Source organism: Cynara cardunculus (genome assembly GCF_001531365.2).
Source record: "Cynara cardunculus var. scolymus isolate 2C chromosome LG 8, CcrdV1, whole genome shotgun sequence".
NCBI lineage: Eukaryota > Viridiplantae > Streptophyta > Magnoliopsida > Asterales > Asteraceae > Cynara > Cynara cardunculus.
Genome location: NC_037535.1, coordinates 18,200,513 through 18,211,150, shown reverse-complemented (window position 1 = coordinate 18,211,150; position 10,638 = coordinate 18,200,513). Strand labels below are relative to the sequence as shown.

General features: G+C 35.2%; 1 protein-coding gene across 1 annotated transcript; it reads left to right on the top strand.

Moving 5' to 3' along the window:
• Window positions 1-1,190: 1,190 nt before the first annotated feature.
• LOC112517341 (cytochrome b-c1 complex subunit 6-like) lies at window positions 1,191-8,688 on the top strand. The gene is made up of 5 exons (XM_025124741.1): window positions 1,191-1,256; window positions 1,400-1,459; window positions 1,808-1,892; window positions 8,178-8,267; window positions 8,347-8,688. Coding segments are annotated over exons 2-5 (210 nt in total). The 5' UTR covers window positions 1,191-1,256; window positions 1,400-1,457; the 3' UTR covers window positions 8,380-8,688.
• Window positions 8,689-10,638: the final 1,950 nt, after the last annotated feature.

The window sequence follows — 10,638 nt, the reverse complement described above, 5'->3', positions numbered from 1 at the left end:
AAGACGCAGCATGAAAGAAGGAGGGAACACAACGACGATTGGGTTTTGCAAGTTCCTAACTTTGATTTGTGCTCATCTTCTTAGTTTTTTTTAATTAATAATTATATGTCAAGTTAAATATCTGTGTAATATTTTTATAATTTAAGATTTTCCACGTCATATTTTGGTGACTGGTTACTTGTTCAATATGTCAACCATACCCTTCAAAAGTTGTAACTTTCTTCTAGACCCTTAAATGAGGATTTTGAAAGTTTGTTCCCTAAAATAGAAATCAAGGTGAAGTTGGTTCCATTTTGATGCAATATTCTCTTTACCTTATTATTTAGTTTCTATTAAAAAAATTAAACCATTCCCTACCATGTTCCTCTGTGGGAATCATTTGATGGCATCTTTAACCCAACAAAATCCTAATATTTGCTCTTCTCTCCTTCTCAAATGATGCCTGATGCACCACCAATCTCTGTCATTGTCCATAACGACATCATTCTTCTCTCATACTCTCACACCACTTCAAGGAATATCGGGGAACAAAAGCACAACGAGATCGTTGGCCAAATAAGCACCCAAATATGTTGTGAGCTCATCTTATAAGCAAGTTTATGAATGAATGAAATCAGTTGAAGGAACTCTATTATTTAGAGATGCTCTTTAAATGGGTTCTCGATAATTTGATTTGTATATGAGAAGGAGGAACCAGAGACGGTGTAATGGTGGGGGGCAAAGACTTGTAGGAAATGGGTGAGGGAGGAGAGGTTCGTGGTTGCTATGGTAGGATTCTTCAATGGCTGACACAAAGATGAGTAGAGAGGTCCGTGGAAGACATGGGCGTCAGAGATCGTCGTTTTGTCAGTAGTAGGTTCGTGGAAGTCGGAGATCGTTGTTAAGTATATACACATATATAAATAAATAAATATTATATTATTATAGTATAGTACATATTATATTAATTAATTTTTCTTTTTAAAGATAAAGGAGATAAAAATGAAAAGACCACAATATCCTTGTCTTAATGGACTTCTTTAACCTTTGTTAGCCTCAAGGACCAAAACCGAGCAATTTTGCGTACCATAGAGGTTTCCGGGCAATAAAAATTCTCTAGGGACCCAATCCGAGAAAAACAATAAAACATAGGGATCAGAAGTGCAATTTACTCTATAAAAATGAGAAATTAACGTTTTTATAGAAAAAATAGTTCTTACTCCATTCACCGTTGTGTTGATTTTCGTTCGACGACTGCGGCTTGAAACCCTTTGACGGTGCGTCCTCCTTCGTCTTCTCCATTGATTTCAAATCGGTCGGATTAGATCCATGTTCTTTTTATTTCGATCTGTTAATTAGGGTTCTAATACGAACATACACAATATGTGAAATTATATATTTGGAAATGGTGCCTGTGCAGGTGACTCGATTCAAAGGATTTCTTTGAGGTGTTGACTGTGTTGTATTCGTATAGTATCATGTAAGTAATCACCGATTTATTTTATCAAGTACTGAAATCTGATTTTCAATATTGGCGTGGATCTTCATCCAAGTGTAATTCTGAACCTTGGTACAAAAGATTTGCTCCGTCCCATTGGAGATGATCTAAAGGTCACCACTTGGGAACTAGTGACAATCCTGTGTGGCTGTAGTCTTTACAAAAATATTAGGCTGCTTGATTTGGCAAACAAGCCATACCACATTTACTACTTTTCTTTGTCACTGATTTGTATGATTTATATTTCTGAAGTTACGTATAAGGAAGAGGCTTGCTACACTCTTCTGTTTGAGATTCTGCTGATTTAATTCTGTTTTTTTTTCTTTGAAGGTCGGATGAAGAACCAGTTGACCAGAAAAGGCACTTTGAAGATTTGTGCAAACCCAAGTGTGTTAGAGCTTGGCTTGACTATCAGGTTCATTCTGAATTTCTAATACACCATTAGTTTGAAAATTGAAATGTATCCTTTCAATTTGTGAGGTCTATACTAGCATGTATATATATATGATTATATTCTTATAGCTATGAATTTGTAATCATGTTTTACATAATGCAACCTTTCTACGAGTGGTTCGGTACAAGGTCTCACTTGAGGAATGAAATCAATGGTTGTGTTTGCTTATGCTTTAGTTTAATGAGCTTTTGAGTTGGTTTGACTTTGTGACCCTGTGGTTGGTTTAAGTTTGCTGACTTCTTGCTATGCTGCTTACTAGGCCAAACGCTTTTTTGGGTGGTTTTAGACAAATTTTGTTCCTACTTTGTTGTTGTTCTTTTCTTTTTGTTATTACTACGGACGATTTTTTGATTGTCAAATTATTCTATTCTATTATTTGCAACCGTCTGGAGCATTACTCATAAGATCCTAGGGTTCCACTGAGACCTTATTTGTTTTAGTAGTGTTTTTGTTTCCTTCTTTTGACCCATCGTCATCTGGATCTTGTATTTATAAACGATTAAACAAACATGATGTTTTTATGTTCTTGAAATTAATTGAAACACTGTAAGAACAGGGGAGAATCAATGAGCAAACGAAGCCGTTCACACAAGTTGATGTGTTTAAAATTAACTGCAAACTTACGGGAATTAGGGAGACAAAGGCCTAAGTACTAATTCTGTTATAAGTCTTGAACTAGTTATGTGAATGACAATTGGAGAGGTGATTAACAAATTAAGGATAAACTAAGACAATCATATAAAGAAGTGAGTAAAAGGACAGAAAGTAAACTAACTACGACATCTATTTAACTACAACATCACAATTATATGGAAGTAGAAATGTCGAACATATCCATTTAGTTGAGGATTTATCTTTCGAAAATACTGAAAACCCTCTTACGACGTGAAAGAAGCCTTTCCAACTAAGTGGGTTAACTACTGTTCTGACGGTCGACTCAACTAGGGGCATTAAGATTTAATAAAGCATTTGCCATGATTCTTGCTTTTACTTAATTTTATGGTAAAATCTAAAATCGTTGACCAACCGCCTAATAATCGAAATCAACCTTTCAGTTTTAAATCAATTTGTTAAATAAAAGATTACTAGACAACCGACATTCGATCATATCCCATCTTTCATTGTTGATAAACTGTAAAACCGACCATTCGATAACCGAAGATCAAGTATGGTTGGTGAAATCCTCAATAAAAAGCCATACGTCATTGCACAACTTATACTAAATTACTAAAAGTAAACTTTAGCTGATAAGTATCCGAACAAAATAACAAAATAAAACCTAACTACTTATCCAACATCTATGCTGTTAATCGTGCCACTATAGCGGTTAGGGGTCATGGGCCAAACAAGAGTGGCCAAATAGTGGTCTAGAATAGTGTCCTGTGATTAGCTGCGCTATAGCGCTAAGTGATTGCATTTTGAACTCTAAATAGTGGCCAAATAACATCCACTTTAGATGGGTTGTTTTGGTGTTAAGTAACTATGTTTTGGGCTTTCATTTTGGAGTTTGGACCTTGCTTGGGTTTGATTTTAGTCCAACAATATTCAGATTTAATGGGTCAATGATTTAGTGCCGTTTACCAAACGCTTACCCGGGTAAGCAGTTACCAAGTCACATTACCTGGTAGGATGCACATGTCAAGGATCAAGAATCTTACCCAGTAAGAGCGAAGGCAAACACTGAGAATCTTACCCGGTAAGTGAGGCAGACGAATCTTACCACATCTAGCGCTTACCGGGTAAAATTGTTGCATATGATACCCTTTTGGTGGACTAAAATCTTAACTGACAAGTAAGTAATAGTGTTGAATTTTCCTGGTAAGCACTTACCCGGGTAAGTGTTTGGTAAACGGCCCCTTAGTGATTTGTTTGCGTGAAACTTGACTTGTTTATGTTTTGATGTTGAAGTTGTAAATTTTTATTGAATACATCTAATATATATGTAGCCAAAGGTTATTTTGAGAAGTGGTAAATATTTAAGAAGTAAAGAAAGGATCCTAGCCCTTTATTAGGTCAAGATTGGATTTGACTGGTCAATAATTGCGGCTTTGACTGGTCAAGAATTGCATCTTTGATTGGTCAAAATTGCGGCTATGCGAAAAATAGAGGAGTAGTTTCGTAACTCTTACAAATAGGCGGCAAACAGGTTCATATGTGAACCTATGTGATTCACATGTGAACCTATGTGATTCACATATGAACTATATGTTCACATATGAACCTGTGCAATTCACATATGAACCCTTGGGATTCACATATGAACCCTTGGGATTCACATATGAACTTGTTTGTCGCCTATTTGTAAAAGTTACAAAACTGCCCCTCCATCTTCTGTATATCCATGCGAGGAATTATCTGGTGCTTCACGGCCAAAGCCGTAAATGTTGACCAGATGAAGGGTTAGGATCAGTTCTTTACTTCTCAAATACATACCACTTCTCAAATGAACCTTTCTCTCTATATATAAAATTCTAATTATTATCTAAATCATTATTTTGGACCTTTAGACCGTCACAATAACCGCTATAGGAAATCACATTCCTAACTGCGATTTCATATTTTTACCAATTTAACCACATAGGCTTGCATATATGTAAACAAAAACAGAAACTAACATTCTGTACATAAATAGGAACAATATTGAGTAAAGAAACTCATAAAAACATTTGAAGACATACCAAACAATCCGGGAAAGCAAACATTATTTTTGTAACATTCAAGAAATAGAAGGCAAAGGGAAAGAGATATGATAACTTCAAACGCTCCAACATTACCTCTTACACAATATAAGATTACTGGAATTGAAGAACAAGGCTCCAAGTTTTAAGAGGAGAGAATGTTTGAAAGAAACCAAACCAAACCATACGAAGTCAATATATCTCTCTTAAGGTGGGTTTGAGGATGGTAAGATGTATGTAGGCTTGACCTCTACCATTAAGAGTAAAGCGACTATGAGAAATTTAGAGAGAGAGATATGAGATGGATAATGTCTAAGCTTGGAGGAGATATATGCCTACCGCCTTACAAAGAAATTAACCAAAGCATGGTGGAGATAAAACCTTACATAATAAAACATATAAAGTAGATGGTTGCAAAAAAGAGAACAAAAATCCGGATCAGGACCTGCCATTCTGCTTTGTCCGGCCTGTGCCATTTTCTTCACCAGCTTGGCACGGTTTGTGCCAACTCTTTGGAGCACACGCACGACCGATGCAACTTTTCTATATATTTGAGCACTGCTGGTGCAAAACCTTCTGCCCAGTATACACGGTCCATGCCACTTTCTTCGTAAAATTGGCATGGTCCTTGCCGTTCTTAACACACTTTTTTTCTCTTGCCTTGTTTCGGTTTCCTTCAATTTGGCTAACGATTTGATCACCATATTTGTATGGTTAGCGTAAAGTCAATAAAAACCGTTAGTTACTCGACCACTACCCGACGACGTGATGGAGAAGGATGCAATGCAATTTATGCTAATTATGTACAATATAAGCAAAACTAATATGCAAACTAACTAAATTAACACTAAAAAGATGTAAAATTTAACAACCTAACAAAATCTTCAAGCAAAACTCTTCCCTCTGTTCATCAAAGCGGAAATCTAAATAACTCTGAAAAGCAAAAAATGGGGAAAACAACACAAAAAATGATCTTCAAAAATAACGAAAACAAGCCAATCATGCTCACACGTGACATAACTAAGCATTTAACCTTATTGATGCACAAACACAACCAATATTGCATTCACATGTTAATCAAGATACACATCTAGAGCATTTATTTTACTCAAAGGTTAAAACCGACACAACACCGAGTTCAACAAACTACACACACGACCTCAAATGAGTTTGTGAACATACTATATTCACCAGGGAATTTGGAAAGTGATCTGCTTGGATGGATACTCACGGGATTCATTCGAGGCTCTCGCGTGTTTAAGGCAATGCATATTTACTCAAATAGCCTTCCCAAACGTGAATTATATATTTTGTTCTTGATGCGTTTGAAACAATTATTGTTGCTCTCGCATATTCAAGGCAATATGTATCCTTCCCAAGCGAAAAGTATGTATTTTGCTTTTGACGTATTTGAAGCAATTCTCAGAAATTTCCACGAAACTACACATTAAGAGGGCTTTTAGGTTCAAATGTGAGTTAGGGTATTTATTGGCTTACTTGGGTTTGTTATTGTGTGCATTTGTGTACACATATGGTTTCATCTTTCGGTTTTCAATGATCTTGGCTTCATTTGACAATTGACACTAAGCATAACATTGAGGGGTTAATACTTTCTTTGGTTCATTTAGTCCCTTTTCCTTGGTATGTTCATTTTCTAGGAACCTATTCTCATGCCCGCTCTTTCATTTTTTAGGCATTTCAGTTTTTCTCCCAAGCTATCTTTTTTTCGTATGTTTGATCTGTTTTGACTTTTGGGAAGATACTTAGTGCGCATGTTTTACGGGGATTTTTATATTAACCACAACACACTATCAGGCATTCAGGGGCCCATGAATCATCCAAAAGTAGTGCACCTGTATCAGGAGGTCATCATGATCTGTTGTGTTTTTTCTTTTTCTGTGTGTTCAAGCATTCATAAGGTCAAATTTAGGCTACTACTTGATTAATAATGTACCATATATAAAAGCCAATGTCGTACTGTTTTACTGTGTTTGATTAAAGATTTTATGTTCGAAGTTCAATTTAAGTACAGTCAAGCTTGTAATTTTGGAAGTGATCATGAATTACATATATACCTTATATACTATCTACTTCTGTTTAAGGCTTCAATACTTCTGAAACTGTTAGATTCGTGCTAACAGTGAATACATTGAAAAAACTTTGATCTATAAAAGCCAACTAGCTATTAACCTTGAGATGAATTAAACTCCCTTGAGTTCTATGTAGCAATCTTCTCCTTGAGATGCTTTTTTTGTATGAAATTGCCGAGCTTGCTACCAACTCTGGTTTCTCCAACAACCCATTTTTACAGAGACATCTTCCTCAATTTATAATTTTCAAGTCCTCCTCCTCCGAATTATACGATATTACCTTGTAATGAATTTTAAGTTTGTTGTTCTTTACCTTCCTTTTTGTTACCCGCATTCCTATTTATTCTCTTTTTTCATTAGACGTCTTGATGCTTAATATTCTACTCAGGTTTTTGACTAGCCGTGTGCCTTTTCTTAGTCTCTATTGGTGTTCTATTTTTGAACTTGAAATTTGCTTGAATATCTTGCATTTTCTTTCCTTTTTCAGAAAAAAATTGAGATGTTTTAAGTGGAGCCTTGTGAATGATTGTTGGGAATAAGAGAAGTGGGGGTTGTTGTATTGGGACTGTGAGAGGGGTTAACCTTTTTTTCTCCACACCCAAAGGTCTTTTTCTTTGTATTTTTTCCTGGTGGAGCTTTAGGAAATATCTTTTTTCTTCTTTCGTAAAACTATCATTGCATGTTTTGTGCACCGACTCTTGGTCTTCACCTCTTGCTGGAAAAAAGTAAATCCTGGCCATGGGATTTATAGAAAACGAGTTGTCTGTCAAACCAGAAATAGGTTCTGAAATTGAAGTTTCTTGAAACGAAAAGGCTGAGAAGGTTGGTTGGGGATGGACCCCTGAAGCAAAAGAAGAAGCATCCTGATTTGGATTCAGCCATAAGAATGGAATACCTTTGTAGATTTACCGGATGGAAAATATTTTCAAGACAAGAAGCTAGGCTTATAGCTAGGATTAATCCATACCGATAGCATCATGTGGGTAATATGAATTGCACCTGACCAAGTTCAGACAAATGAATCGAGCTTTTTAGGGTATGTTTGGTACACGGGATAATACTAGACAACAGAATGAAAAAATTTCCGTGTTTGGTGTGACAATTAGACTGGGACTGGACAGGGCTGCATGGTGCAAAAATGCATTTTTTCCTTTCCATCAATATACGTGGAACAATAATCAGGGACATAGGCTAAACGTTGAATTACTAAGCTACCATCTTAAATTAAAACCCTAAAACCCTGCACAATTCATTCACCCACCCTAAACACACCTGTTGTGAGTAACTTTGTTTGAAATGGCTCTTTCCCAATATTTTTATTGGTTCTCTCTTCCACTTCTTTTAAGAATTTCTTACTGCCATGAGTGCTGTTTAGGCATCAAACATTGGATTTTGCAAGTATATAATTGTTGGGATGGACCAAAACAACAGGAAGATAAAAAATAAAATTGAACATTAAACTTTATTACAATCAACAGGGATGCGTGAAAAGGGTGGAGGCAGATGAGACGGGCCACAAGCATTGCACGGGACAGTACTTCGATTATTGGCAATGTGTTGACAAATGCGTAAGGCTTTTCTCCTGTATCCTTCTTTTCTGTTCTCATGATTCAAATCCAATATCATTCGAGGCTTGTATGACTGCAGGTTGCACCTACGCTGTTTGCAAAACTGAAGTGATATATGGGAGAGATTTCTTAACCATTATTTATGGCGATGATAACAGTCTCGTTCTGTATGTTACCCTTTCTATTACAAATTCGCTTACAAATAATTTCATAGTTGGTCTGTAATTTTGCTTAGAATTCGAGCAAAACCGTTCCAGGATGGGATGATTGGCTTGGGTTTGGACCATTTGAGTGTTGTTTTTTTAACCATTCACCCACGCCCACAGGTCGAACCTTTCGAGGGTCGACTCAATGAGGTTATGTGAAGGTCACAACAAGGCCATGGTGAAGTTTTTGTTGGGATTGTGATTGGTTTACCCTCCTTGAATCATACATAAAATGGTATCTGATTAGTCATCTGTAGTTAGTTTTGTAGCTATCAGTAGGAGCATGCCCATTGCCCATTGCCATTGAAAATAACCTCTAGAGGGTAAATTTGATAAAGAGAAAGGTTGTTGATATTTTACATTCATGAACAAAGAGAATTATTAAAATTAGAGTGAATTATAAATTTGGTCACTATGGTTTATGTGTTTTAACACTTTGGGCCCCTATTTTAAAATATCTACGAATTACATTTCTGTGGTTTGTATTTTATAACACATCGAGTCCCTAAATCTAACTTCATCTAAAAATTCTGTTAACTCAGGTTTAGTTTAGAGGGTGTATTTTTGTCATCTAATTTAATTTTTATCTTCTATTAAAACCAATAGGGACCAAGAATGTAATCGTCATCTTCTTGCTTCATCTTTCATCTCTCCTCGTACATAGGGGTATTATAAATATGATAAACACATTGTACAAAAATATCAAGATTAAGGGGGTGTTGGGGATTGTTTTTATCAACTTATTATAAGTCTGAAAGGTTTAATTTATTCAAAAATTTCTTGTTACCGGTTTGGCACCAGTATAAGTTGTTTATCCAAACACTCCAAATTGCTTATTACCGGTCACATTGGAATAAGTCAATAAGTTATTTTTATAAGCAATCTCAAACACTCCTTAAATTATCAACAGTACTAAACACCAAGAACACATTATACGAAAATGTGAAGAATATTAAACATTGTGAAGCCAAACTTCAAAACCCTAAAAATTGAATTCAAACTGGGAAAGAAAATTGAAACTGTAAAGTTATAGAAAAATATAATCGAATTTAAACTGTACAAATCTTCATAACTACCAGATTTTCAAGAACTAGAAATAAACCTTTTTAGACCTGGAGTTGAGCAACCGGTTTAAGGGAAGGAGATGTAGGTGCTTGGAGGCCAGATGCAAACCAAACCCATATTTGAAATCCACCATCTATGCCTATGAATAGAAACCAGAAGAAAAGGAACGGAGATGGAGGTGAAGGCCGAGGGATCTGCTTCCAGGTGGTGGATCTACTTTGTCGGGGATGTCTTTCATACGGCGGCCAATCGGAGATGGGGCGAGTAGGGTCGTCATCCTATGGATCAAGATTGTCTTGCATTTGATCCCTGTGTTAGGAAAGATGAAGAAGATAGAGTAAATTACATTCTTGGTTCGGTTTAATAAAATACACAGAGTAAATTATATTCTTGGTCCATGTGGGTTTTAATAGCAAAACAAAAAAATAAATTAAATAACTAAAATACCCCTCTAAACTAACTGAGTTGACAATCTTTTTTGGACAGAGTTAGATTTATGGACCCAATGTGTTAATAAATATAAACCACATGAACCAATTTGTAATTCACTCTCGGTAGCCATATTGTAGACCGAAAAATGAATGTACTTTTTGACCAAAGAAAGAAAATCTGATATTTATGAAGTATTTTAATGTTTATCTGATATTTAAATGTGTTTATCAATTGATTATTTTTTACATAATTTTATAAAAAAATAATGTAAAAATACAAATATCCATTAACATAATAAAATACCACAAATATTCCTTCATTGGTGATCATGAAACTTATAAAGCATTCAATACAATTCCACTCATACTTGTATTTGCATGATGGAACCCATCATATTTAAAGGTCGCATCTCATTCTCATTCTCATTCTAAAAAAGGAATAATAACGGAGAGGCTAATAGCACCCCTGTTACTTGCTAAAGGCACCTCTATCTCCTATTTCATCATTTCCTTTTGTTTGTTTTTTTTGCATTTTTGTCCTTTTGTTGTCCTTTTTTTTTCTATATTAATTTTTTTAGTTATTTTAATTAATTATAATAATATTATTATTACAAATATTATTTATTATTCTATAAAAAAATAATACTAAAAAATATTATTTTTTAATTA

What these genes read in the sequence shown, in the direction of transcription:
- LOC112517341 (XM_025124741.1), top strand. An exon ending in GAGCTTGGCTTGACTATCAG is followed by an intron (nt 1,893 to 8,177) that starts GTTCATTCTGAA and finishes TACAATCAACAG; the next exon opens with GGATGCGTGAAAAGGGTGGA. An exon ending in GGCAATGTGTTGACAAATGC is followed by an intron (nt 8,268 to 8,346) that starts GTAAGGCTTTTC and finishes GTATGACTGCAG; the next exon opens with GTTGCACCTACGCTGTTTGC.